The 12,475-nt window shown below is 44.6% G+C and overlaps 1 protein-coding gene across 3 annotated transcripts in view; it reads left to right on the plus strand.

The window, feature by feature from the left end:
• The first annotated feature begins 1,691 nt into the window (after positions 1-1,691).
• Positions 1,692-12,475, plus strand: part of ADGRL4 (adhesion G protein-coupled receptor L4) — a 115,239-nt gene continuing 104,455 nt past the window's right edge. For 2 of the 3 annotated variants that reach the window (XM_066625205.1, XM_066625207.1), the window contains exons 1-2: positions 1,692-2,385; positions 5,386-5,550. In XM_066625205.1, coding sequence (XP_066481302.1) covers positions 2,259-2,385; positions 5,386-5,550 — 292 coding nt within the window. In that variant the 5' untranslated portion in view covers positions 1,692-2,258. The remainder of the gene's footprint in view (positions 2,386-5,385; positions 5,551-12,475) is intronic. The other variant, XM_066625206.1, reaches the window with a different exon arrangement.

Consider the following 12,475-nt stretch of genomic DNA (forward strand, 5'->3'; position numbering starts at 1 on the left):
ATCCAGATGCTCACCCCCCCACCACCACTGCCTTCCCTCCAAAAGCTGCTATTAGTGGAGGGGAAAACATGGACACAGTGTTTTCTTTTCCACAGCTAACAGAGGCTTTGGAAGTCAATGTGGGGCAGAAAGAAAATCTCAATTTCAGTGCCCCCCCCCCGCACTGATTTTTGAAAAAGAAAAAAGACCCAGGAAGTTCTAACCATAAAATCCTCATGATCCTGTCTAGACATCAAAAAGAATGGATTCCAGATTGTAGGGTGATCACTGGGACAGCCACATCCACCTTTGCTGTCCAAACCAGATATATGGATCAGATAGTGCTGTCAGGCCAGAACTAGACTTTATGGAGATGGTGTGGCTGTGGCTGCTGCTGAAAACAGCCGCAGCAGCTCCAGTTCTCTCTGTCAATATCAAGTCATACAAAACATGTGACATGATATCATTATTCTCCAAGTTTCCCTGCCTCTTCAAGGGGTGACCAAGGAAATGGAGTGAAAGCCAGGGAAATTCAGAAACAATGATTTCAAGTGTTTCTAGATGGTATGGCGGGAGGAATGATGAAAAGGTGTGGGGTTTTCAGCAGCTGACGTCCATCCCCCTTAACATCTAGCTCTCATAGCTGACATTTAACCCAACAGGATAGAAAAGAGGCTCCCCTACTAATTGGGCAAAGAGGCACTTTTAAAGAGTTGGAGCTCTTATTGCAAGCAGGGGGAGAACAACTGTCCCTATTTGCCCTGGCACAGTGCCTCTTCTAGTGGCTGTTTGTTGGAGTTTCTTCGGCAACTTTTTAGATCCTGATCCTTTTTGGGACAGGGGACTATTTGTGCTATGCAAATTATTTTGTGGGCTGCTTTTTTGTTGACCCTTTTTGAAAGCCTGCTAGGAATAGGATGAGAGTGATATTTCAGAACAGAGTGCCAAAATTTACCCAAGACTGATACTTGCTTAGGACCACTCCCAGGTGACACCTGTCCAGGGGAGAAAGGACTTCCTGATGCTTCCAGCAGAGGATATGCAGTGAAAAGCAATGTTTGTCTGAGAGTCTTATCTACTGATTTTATTCCCTTTCTGAATTTTTTTTTTCCCTATGTGGAGGTGATCTCCTTGTAAAGTAACGTTTGACAAGATGCTCAGGAGTGAGATGTTGAAGCAAACAAAGAGTTCTAAGACTTTTCTCATAGCAGATCAGTTTGGCAACTGAACTCCAGTTATATCAGAGACTGAAAGATAATAGTGTAAGTAAGATAAGAGCCGAGTCCCCCTACTTACACACACAAGGCATTCTTTACTATTCCTTCTCAACCACTATGGAATTTAGAATAGCATCTCAGCAACCTTCCACAGTAATGACAAAAAGGTCTTACAACAGGAAACAACAACTGACTTCTATGGCTTTCATTTACGTATGGGTGTTTTCACATGCTATTTCCATAGATCTTTTCTCCATTCTATGTACTTGATGTCGCAAAAGCCTGATCTACCCTCCTACGTGGTCTTTGTCACTTCTTTCCACCTCTGGTTATTATAACGTCATCCATCAGGGCCTTAACATGTCCCTCCCTGCTTAAAAGCTTCCCTGCTGGCCCTGAAATTCCATGTTGTACATTCAGCTTCCTGCCTTCTTCCTCCTTTGGCTTTATATCTTTGTTTTCCACACAAAAGAAATCTCAGTGGATTTCCTGTTACTCCTTCTCAAGTTACTGTTCTTAAAGTGACAGAATTTCAGGCAGCAGTTGGGACATCCAGGAAAACCAAAGAAAACCATCAAAAGAGAAACAAGAAAGCACAGGCTTCACTAATTATTTTTGGGATGCTAGAGTTCTGATTTGCTTGGCCATCTTCAGGCAAGGGTGATGGGATGCTGGCAGCTGCCTTGTCTCCATTATTTCTCTTGATTCCTAGTCTGCCTGTTTCTTGCTTGGTAAGTTGCTTTCAGTCTGCATCTCCATCCAGTGTGCCAGTCTCCGTCTTTTCCTCCAATGTTCCACTTCTCTCACCCTCCATTCTCCTTTGGTCCTTAACATCTCAGAGGCTCAAACCTTGTGTTTGTGTCTGAGCCCTGCTCTACCTCTGTGCTCACCCACACTTCTTCATTTGTTTCATCAGCTTTTTCAGATAGTTCTTTTTCCACCCTCTCTTGATTGTTCTGTTGTTTGCACCTTCTTTCTGTTGTCCTTCACCTGTTTGTAGAAGCAGACTAGAGGGGAAATGGCAGCATAAGAACTACAATTTTGCTGGATTTTACTCTCCTAATGGGCATGTGTGAACATTTGGCACATGTTCAGCCATCCTGTGGCAAACGTGATCTTTTGGGTACAAAAGGACTTGGCACTGTGCACTTCGTAGAAACACCACCCATGAAAGTTCTTCTGTTCCTAGGTAGGTGATGTTCTTTTCTAAATGAATGAAGAGGGGGGGTGGAGGATGAATGAAGAGGAGGGTGGAGGAAGGAAAGGATTGCATGATGGAAGAATCTGAAGGCTATAATAGTTAAAACCCTTAAGAGGTTTGGTTATGGCAGGCACTATAACTGATATTGCCGCTACTAGCTTTGGCAAAGCTGTTTCAGAAGAGAAAGTCCAGTGGCTAGGGGGAATGGTACATTCAAGCCTTTCTCATTCAAATGAATGACAAGAATCTTATTGGTTTGAATTAATTCAGACTGCACCTTGAGCAGGCAGGGATGTTGTTATCAGCGCAAAATATGTCAATGCTAACATGACACTCTGATGTGTCAAACCATATCACATAAGAACATAAGAACAGCCCCACTGGATCAGGCCATTGGCCTATCTAGTCCAGCTTCCTGTATCTCACAGCAGCCCACCAAATGCCCAGGGAGCACACCAGATAACAAGAGACCTGCATCCTGGTGCCCTCCCTTGCATTGGCATTCTTACATAGCCCATTTCTAAAATCAGGAGGTTGCACATACACATCATGGCTTGTAACCCGTAATGGATTTTTGAGATGTGGCAACCAGAACTGGACACAATACTCCAGGTGTGGCCTTACCATCAATTTGTGGAACGGCATTATTATATTAGCTGTTTTGTTCTCAATACCTTTTCTAATGATCCCAAGCATAGAATTGGCCTTCTTTACTACCGCTGCACATTGGGTCAACACTTCCATCGACCTGTCCACCACCACCCCAAGATCTCTCTCCTGATCTGTCACAGACAGTTCAGAACCCATTAGCCTATATGTGAAGTTTTGATTTTTTGCCCCAATGTGCATGACGTTACACTTACTTACATTGAAACGCATCTGCCATTTTGCTGCCCATTCTGCCAGTTTGGAGAGATCCTTCTGGAGCTCCTCACAATCACGTCTGGTCTTCACCATTCACACAAATGGCATGGATTTTTTTTAAACTTAAAGAAGTTCTCTGGAGCACAGAGACACATTAATAATTTGTGTTATAAAAACACAATATAAGAAAGAAATTTACAAGTTGTTTTAGTCTTAACCTTAAAAATATTTTAGTCATTATTATTTGTGGAAAGCTACTTCTGTTTCAAATGTGACATTTATCTTAGAACTGTAACACGAGAACCATGATCTAAAGCAGTGATGGTGAACCTAAGACGTGTGTCAAAGGTTACAAGTCCACAATGTTTTGGGTGACATGCCAGGGTTCACCAACACCAGACAACAATTGAGTTTTTTAATTCATATTTCATTTTTGTAATTATTTGACGTTTCTTTATATAATGCTAGCACCACACACGATTGGACTGTATTTTTTTTTAATAAATGAATATGTAAAGAATTGTTTCTCTTTTGTTGGGGGGGGGGGGTGACACACCAGCAGAGTCAAGTTAGGCATTTTCCAAATTTTTGACAAGCCAAGTCAAAAGGTTTGCCATCACTGATCTAAAGAAATGATAGAGCAGCAGCCTGAGCTTTGCTCCCAATGAGCAAAATGGACAGAATGGCTCATTTTCTGAAATTTAGCATTCTGTTTCTTTTGTTGTTATTTAAAGACAATGTTGGGGATTTGAAAAGTAACCTTTTGTGACTCATCTTTTGGCCACAATCATCAGGTCTTGGTAGAGATTAAGAGCCTGTTTGTTTGTGGTTTGGTTCCCAACACCAAATCTATGATCTGCTCTTGAGAAGCCACCTTAGATCATGGGTACTTCGCTAACTTGTCATCACTGGTTCTCCTGGGTTTTAAGCAAGAATTCTTTTTTCCTCCGCCCTACCTACAGAGGCCAGGGAATGAATGTGGAGTCTTCAGTGTGAAAAGCAGTTGCTCTAATGCAAAACCATTCCTCAATAACAGGATTTTGGCCATAGTCTTGAAAAATGGGAACTGAAATGGGAAAACAATGATGCATTACAACAAAATATAATCTTCCATGTGACTACAGTGTTACATCATTTAAAGGGAATATACTTTTGAAATGCTCGTTAATGGGAAATCTAATTGATAGTTCTCTGCTGTGTTGTTTGGATTAGGAGTTATTTTTCTCAGTGCAACGATACAGAAACACATAGACATCTTGAAAGCTATATCGAAATCACAGTTTTCTTTTCTTTTTTATGTGTATGCCATTTTGAGTCGGCTGAATGCATCCTGAGGCTAACTCTTCAAGAGAAGTTTGCATCTTGACACTAACAGTAGTTTCACGTGTAAAAGGAAATCATGATTTCCTGCTAAAATAACAAGCCTGAGAGAATTGTAGGTGTTGTGGGCTCCTCCAGCTACCCTCCTCAATAACACATGAGAGAAAAGTGAAAGCATTCACTTTTGCTTTGAAGGAAACCACAGTTCTCCATTATGCATGAATTGGGGAATCTTTGGTGAGAGCCAGGATGGTGTAGTGGTTTGGGAGGTGGACTTAGACCTGGATGATCCAGGTTCAAATCTCCCCTCAGCCACAAAGCTTCCTGGGTGACCTTGGGCCAGTCACTTTCTCTCAGCCTCACCTACCTCACAGGGTTGTTGTGAGGACAAGAAGGAGGGGAGGAGCAGCTGTGTAAACCGCTCTGAGCTCTTTGGAGGAAGGGTGGTATAAAAATGTGAATGAATAAATAAATAAATAAATAATCAGGACTCAAAACCACAGGATTTTGAAACAAATCAGGATTTGAAACCGCAGTTTGATCCTGGTTCATTTTTCTTAACTGTGCTTTGAAATTATGCTTTCCTAGTATTTTTTTAACCCACCCACTAGTAACTATGGACAGGGAGATTCAGGTGCAAATAGTTATTTCAGAACTGGATTCATAATTTTGTTTTAGAGCAAGTACCTATTCAGTAATTAGGTTCTCGTACCATCACACTGCCTGAGCCCCCACAGTGTTTGCACGGAACTGCTCTTAGAATTCTGTGCATGATCTACTAACAATTGTTTTCATTCTGTTTAGTGTTTATGTCCACACTGTTGGACTGCAGCCATGCTATCCAGAACTGCACCAAACCATGTCATAAGCATGCAAAATGCGAAATTCGCAATGGAAGCCCTGGTTGTTACTGCCGCTTGGGATTCACTGGACCTGGGATAAATGCGACAGGCGGACCTGGTTGTTACGGTATGGTGACTCCATTTCCATTTGTTTCTTCCAAACTATTGTTATTTTATATCTTTGCCTGAATTATGCTCATTTGGTCATTTGATACTGTTGCCAACAATGTGTGCTGTGGAGGGTAGCAAATGTAGACATGGAATGGTGACACAAATAGGAAAGGTTACCCTTCATTTTTTCTGAACCTGTGCACGTTCTATGTCTTGTGAAGAACTACGCTCTAGAGTTGCCACCAAAGTTTCACCTAAAGTAAAATTTTAAGTGATTTTTGAGAGTTACTCAAATAAAATACCTGTACTCCTTAAAAAAATATTTTACTCCTTAAGTAAAATATCAGTGTGATGCCACGGGGAAATAAGCAGTAAACAAAATTACATTTCTCGGAGGGATTCTTCATACTTCCAGATTTTTGAATTTTTCTGGAAGTTAAATCTGAACATAAGAACATAAGAACAGCCCCACTGGATCAGGCCATAGGCCCATCTAGTCCAGCTTCCTGTATCTCACAGCAGCCCACCAAATGCCCCAAGGAGCACACCAGATAACAAGAGACCTCATCCTGGTGCCCTCCCTTGCATCTGGCATTCTGACATAACCCATTTCTAAAATCAGGAGGTTGCGCATACACATCATGGCTTGCATCCCGTAATGGATTTTTCCTCCAGAAACTTGTCCAATCCCCTTTTAAAGGCATCCAGGCCAGTCGCCATCACCACATCCTGTGGCAAAGAGTTCCACAGACCAACCACACGCTGAGTAAAGAAATATTTTCTTTTGTCTGTTCTAACTCTCCCAACACTCAATTTTAGTGGATGTCCCCTGGTTCTGAAGTGGCCCAAATCAATTGATTGGCCCAAATCTGAAGTGGCCCAATCAATTCCTCTCAAGTTAAGGATGACCAATGGGAGTAGTTTCTCTTATCACAGAAGCTTCTGGGGGATGTCTAAATTTGTAGATGGATTCCAGGCATAGTGGCTACACAGTCACGCTGCACCACTGCTGCTGCTAGTACTGAGAGCATCAGGGGTCAGCCTGGCTGTGTCCCTCTGTGTGGGTGTGGCTCCACAGTTGGTCAATCCACAGGCTCCACAGATCTGGTCAATCCTGATAATGCCCCAATAGGGCCTCAACATAGACCTACTCTCTCTTGACCTACTCAGTTGGTGCCTACTGTGCTAGCTTTTCATTACTAGCAAACAACAATTTCATTCTTCTGAGATTTTAATGGGCCTAAATCTATTCTCCCCCCCCCCCCCACTGAAGCAGTGGCACTGACATGACTACTGCTGCATCCTACCCGGGGGAGCAGTTGTGGAGGTCTCTTCTGGGTAAGGGAATACCTACCGTATTTTTCGCTCTATAAGACGCACTTTCCCCCCCCCCCAAAAAGTGGGGGGAAAAGTGTGTGCATCTTATGGAGCGAATACTGCAAAAAAAAAAAAAAAAAAAAAAAAAAAACTCCGCCCCTGGCCCCGCCCCCTGCCCGCTCGGCTCCGCTTCCCAGGAAAGCGTGGGTGGGGTGGCAGTCTTGCTGAGCAAGCCCGCATGTCTACTCAGAAGTAAGCCTCAGAGTCACTGGGGTTCACTCCCAGGAAAGCGGGGGTGGGTGGGTGTGATGGCAGGCTCGCTGCGAAAGCCCATGTGTCTACTCAGAAGTAAGTCTCAGAGTCACTGGGGTTCACTCCCAGGAAAGCAGGGGTGGATGGGTGGGATGGCAGGCTCGCTGCGAAAGCCCATGTGTCTACTCAGAAGTAAGTCTCAGAGTCACTGGGACTCACTCCCAGGAAAGGGGGGGGGATGGCAGGCTCGCTTGGCAAGCCCAGGTGTCTACTCAGAAGTAAGTCTCAGACTCACTGGGGCTCACTCCCAGGAAAGCGGGGGTGGGTGGGTGGCGTGGCAGGCTCGCTGAGAAAGCCCGCGTGTCTACTCAGAAGTAAGTCTCAGAGTCACTGGGGCTCACTCCCAGGAAAGCGTGGGTGGGATGGCAGTCTTGCTGAGCAAGCCCCTAGAGCAGGGGTGCTCATTATGTCGATCCTCGAGCTGCCAGTCCATCTCCAGGTGAAATGAGTCAATCGCGGGCTTCTCTCCTGTCCACGCATCCCTAGGAGTGAGCCCCTGGCAGGCTTGTGAGCCTAGGGAGTGAGTCCAGGGAGCCCAGGGACTGAGACGGGCTCCTCCCTGGGAGAGGAGGCGCTGGCAGGCTTTTCTCCCATCCACTCATCCCTGGGAGTGAGCCCCATTGGCTCTACTGGGGCTGACTTACCTTTCCCCTGCTTTTGCACTGGTATGTATGGAGATCTGCACCCCCCCCCCCACTTCCATCTGTTGGTTCTGTGTGCAAGGGGTTTTGCAATGGTCTTGCTGTGATGCCTATACAGAGATCTTACCTGCCCCACACTTTTCCCCTGCTTTTGCACTGGTATGTATGGAGATCTGCACCCCCCCCCCACTTCCATGTGTTGGTTCTGTGTGCAAGGGGTTTTGCAATGGTCTTGCTGTGATGTCTATACAGAGATCTTACCTGCCCCACACTTTTCCCCTGCTTTTGCACTGGTATGTATGGAGATCTGCACCCCCCCCCACTTCCATCTGTTGGTTCTGTGTGCAAGGGGTTTTGCAATGGTCTTGCTGTGATGCCTATACAGAGATCTTACCTGCCCCACACTTTTCCCCTGCTTTTGCACTGCTATGTATGGAGATCTGCGCCCCCCCCCCACTTCCATCTGTTGGTTCTGTGTGCAAGGGGTTTTGCAATGGTCTTGCTGTGATGCCTATACAGAGATCTTACCTCCCCCACACTTTTCCCCTGCTTTTGCACTGCTATGTATGGAGATCTGCACCCCCCCCCCACTTCCATCTGTTGGTTCTGTGTGCAAGGGGTTTTGCAATGGTCTTACTGTGATGCCTATACAGAGATCTTACCTCCCCCACACTTTTCCCCTGCTTTTGCACTGCTATGTATGGAGATCTGCACCCCCCCCCACTTCCATCTGTTGGTTCTGTGTGCAAGGGGTTTTGCAATGGTCTTACTGTGATGCCTATACAGAGATCTTACCTCCCCCACACTTTTCCCCTGCTTTTGCACTGCTATGTATGGAGATCTGCACCCCCCCCCCCACTTCCATCTGTTGGTTCTGTGTGCAAGGGGTTTTGCAATGGTCTTACTGTGATGCCTATACAGAGATCTTACCTCCCCCACACTTTTCCCCTGCTTTTGCACTGCTATGTATGGAGATCTGCACCCCCCCCCCCACTTCCATCTGTTGGTTCTGTGTGCAAGGGGTTTTGCACTGGTCTTGCTGTGATGCCTATACAAAGATCTTACCTCCCCCACACCTTTCCCCTGTTTTTGCACTGGTCTGTATAGAGATCTGCTCCCCCCCCCCTTGTATTGGAATCCAGGAAGATCTGGTGAGGAGGTAGATGTGATGTCAGCAGTGGCCCCTTTAAGGGTAAGGCCTGGGCATCCAGCAGAGTGTGCTGCACAGCTGCAGTCACTGGAAGGCAATAGGGCCCTCAGGGATATAAGGAGTACCAGAGGAAGAAAGGGTTTGTGGGTTTTGAAGGAGTGTAGGTTGGAGGTAGGGGAGGAGACTGACTGGGTTTATTGAATTTGGAATCTGACTGTGGATTGTGACTGGACTTGGATACCCTGATGGATTTAACTGACCTACCTGGAACCTGACTTTGGACTGTAATTTGGCTTATTGGCTCTGGACTCTGATTTGGTAACTCTGAATGATGGGACTGATTTACTTGGCATCTGTGGACTGGAACTGGACTCATTTTTGCTTGCTGCACTGGTGAGTTGCACAAGGGGGACTGATCAGCCTTAAGCGGGCACGAGGCCCAGTGGATTGGAATTTGGCAGAACATCATTGTAGCAGAAAGATAATGTGATCCCCTATTTGTGTGCACCTGCTTTTGTGAGCTTCATAAATTCTGACTCTAGCGATGATGAGTTCTTGGTGTTTCCAGAAAACTAGAGTGCTCAAACCTTTAAGTCTCTCCATTTGTTAATGACAGTGATAATGGTTCTTAATGCCACTGTTGACTGCTGTTCACTTTACATGGTTCAAATGTTATTCTGTTATAGTTTATTAAATATTTTATTACACTATTTGGTTCAGAATATTTTTTCCTTGTTTTTCTCACCTAAAAACTAGGTGCGTCTTATGGTCAGGTGTGTCTTATGGAGCGAAAAATACGGTATTTCCTTACCTGGGAGTAAGCCTCCACGGCATGGGGTTTACTCAGACCTGAACCAGCAAAACTGCTGGTGCAAGTCCATGTGAACCTGCATCATTGGATTGGGCCCAGGAAGGGGGCTAGGATTCAATTGACCACTGCTGCTGCCAAGCCCACCCCCTTCCCAAACCCAATCCACCCATCCTCTGTCACCTCCCCATCCCATGCCCCACCCCATCACCACACTGTTCCACTCTCCTGTACCCCTCTTCCACCCTCCCCATCCCACCTCCCCCACCAACTTACCTCCATTTGGGGGTCCTTGGGGATCCACTGGTGTGCACTGCCGGTGTGACTTTTGCGAATGTTTTGCGACTGCCACAAGGCCAAACGCTAGTTCTGCCAGTGGGGCAGCCCAATAGGATTATATATATATATATATATATATATATATATATATATATATATTACTCCTTTATCTGTCTGTCTATGTATATACTGATATCTATCTATCTATCTATCAATACACAGTGATACTGTTGTGTATATATATAGATATAGATATATTCAGGAGGATATATTCTTGGAAAGCCACTGTGAATCTTGAGGGCAACACTTTGTACAATTCTCGGTTAATATTCCACGTATTCTTCTAAGAGCATATTTACCATCTGTTTTAATTGGAAAGGATCTTAAAGGGATTAAAAGATAGTCAGGCTAGAAATTAGCTTGAAGCTGCAAGATATGGAGCAATGCTGTGACTTAATGATATGTTAGATCTAGTGAAAGTTTTTTTCCCCTCTTCCCTCCTCCTTCATAGAAGGGGCTTTTACTGTTCTGGAGATAAATGCTCACTGCTCTTCAATTTATAAATTTTGGCTTCTACTATCATCAATGCAGACTCTCTTTTATGTGTGCATGTATGCTGCAGTTCCCTAAATGGCACGCCACAGTGATACTGTTGTATAAGTGTCATAGTTAGATAGGTGGTAACACTCACTGTTGCTGTCATTAACATCAATTTAACAATTTTGCACCTGTTTGGTAACAGCTAGTTTTTAATGATGTTATCCTTAATGATGTTATTAAATACCTTCTTTCTCGGCTTTAACTTTGGAGCTTTGTGTTTCTAATAAAAAAAAAAAGCTATAGTAGCTGTTGCTTTCAAGATCTTTAAAAAACAAAACCACCATGTCTTTTTCTCAAACCAAAAAAGCTTTGAACATCAAAAGATGCTTGTTGTCAGTTTAATTCCTTGTAAGTGCACTGATATGAAACCAACCCCTTAGTATTTAAAAAGGCAGTGACTAGAATATTCAATCTCTGTTCTCCAGATTGTTAGTGAAAGACATGAGAACATCCACATGGGATGTCTGGGATGTGATCCAATAAGCTACAAGCAGGACTTCTGCCCTTGTTCTAAGGCCCTTTCCTTATTTATTTCCTGACTTTTTCCATCATAAGAAATGTATATGGTATTTCCAAGTGGTTGTCCATCCAGGGTCTAACCTAGGCCTGCTTTAACTTCAGTTGCTGTATTAGTTGCTGATCCCTGCAGAATCAGGCCAAAGATCCTGCTAATCCAACATCCTGTTTCTCACAGTGGCCCACCAGCTCTCTCTGGGTAGTCCAGAAGCAGAAGGGACAGGCATAGCCCTCTCCCAACATTGCTCCCCTATAACTAGTATTCAGAAGCTCACTGCCTCTGAATCTGGAGGTAGCATTCAGCCATCAGCAGCAGCACCATGTGCCTTCAGATCATACTCTGGGGCCCATCTCTCCGTGCCCTATGCAAAACCTCTCCCAAAAGTTGGGAAGTGTCTCTCTGGGCTTGTAGGAATGGGAGGTTTGTGCATGTGTGGCAGTGCTTACAAGTGTGCATAGTGCTCTTTGAAGTTGTGCATGTGTCAGAAAGAGATGTACGTCAGTGCATCCAACCGTTTGCATGAGACATCGCTGGAGTCATGTAACCAAAGAAAGTGTTGGAGACAAATTAATATAGCAGGAAAAAAAAAATACATAAAAATACAGTGCAACATGGTGTTTTTTTTTCCTGATACAAAAATGTGTGCTAATGAACAACAAGAGAAAAGAAAGCTCCCATACAAACATGCCCTAATATAAAGGTGAGAATTTTAAGTAGGTTTTGTTGTGATTCTCAGTTGCCACTTATTACATCATGTTCCTGAGTGCACTGATGTGACCAGTGGTTGTCTTATCGAACCAGGTAGAGGCCAGGTTTGATTGTCTCAATGCTGAGAGCAATGGGGTTATCTCTGACCAAAGGAAGATTACACTTGGAATTAAGTGTATTGGAAACAATTGGAAGGTAGACAGGACTGTAATGTTCAGCATACGCACAGAAAGCAGATTCAGGTGGCATAGTACTTATTCTCCATTTTGCAGAAAATGGACTGTGGGACTTAGCTAAACAGTTTTGCCTACAGTAAACTGCCCTATGAAAGATTCCTGGAAAGGCTATGATTTTCAGAAGGTGGCCCTTTCTCAAGAATCATTGTCTGGTGGTCTACTATATCATAAAGCACCCCTTCAGATGGTATGTTTCCACAAGAAGGGGAAAGGGCTTGGAGGTGCAGGAAGGGGGATATAATCTGGTAGCAGCCTCTGGTGCTGTCCCCAGCTTTCTCCCAGGCCTGAACTGCTCTCCTGCCTGCCTGCCTACCTGCCTGCCCTCCCTCCACCCAGTTTTGCCCCCTTCTGCCCTTCCGCTGCCCGCCCTCCA

The sequence above is a fragment of the Tiliqua scincoides genome, chromosome 4, assembly GCF_035046505.1.
Source record: "Tiliqua scincoides isolate rTilSci1 chromosome 4, rTilSci1.hap2, whole genome shotgun sequence".
Taxonomy (NCBI): domain Eukaryota; kingdom Metazoa; phylum Chordata; class Lepidosauria; order Squamata; family Scincidae; genus Tiliqua; species Tiliqua scincoides.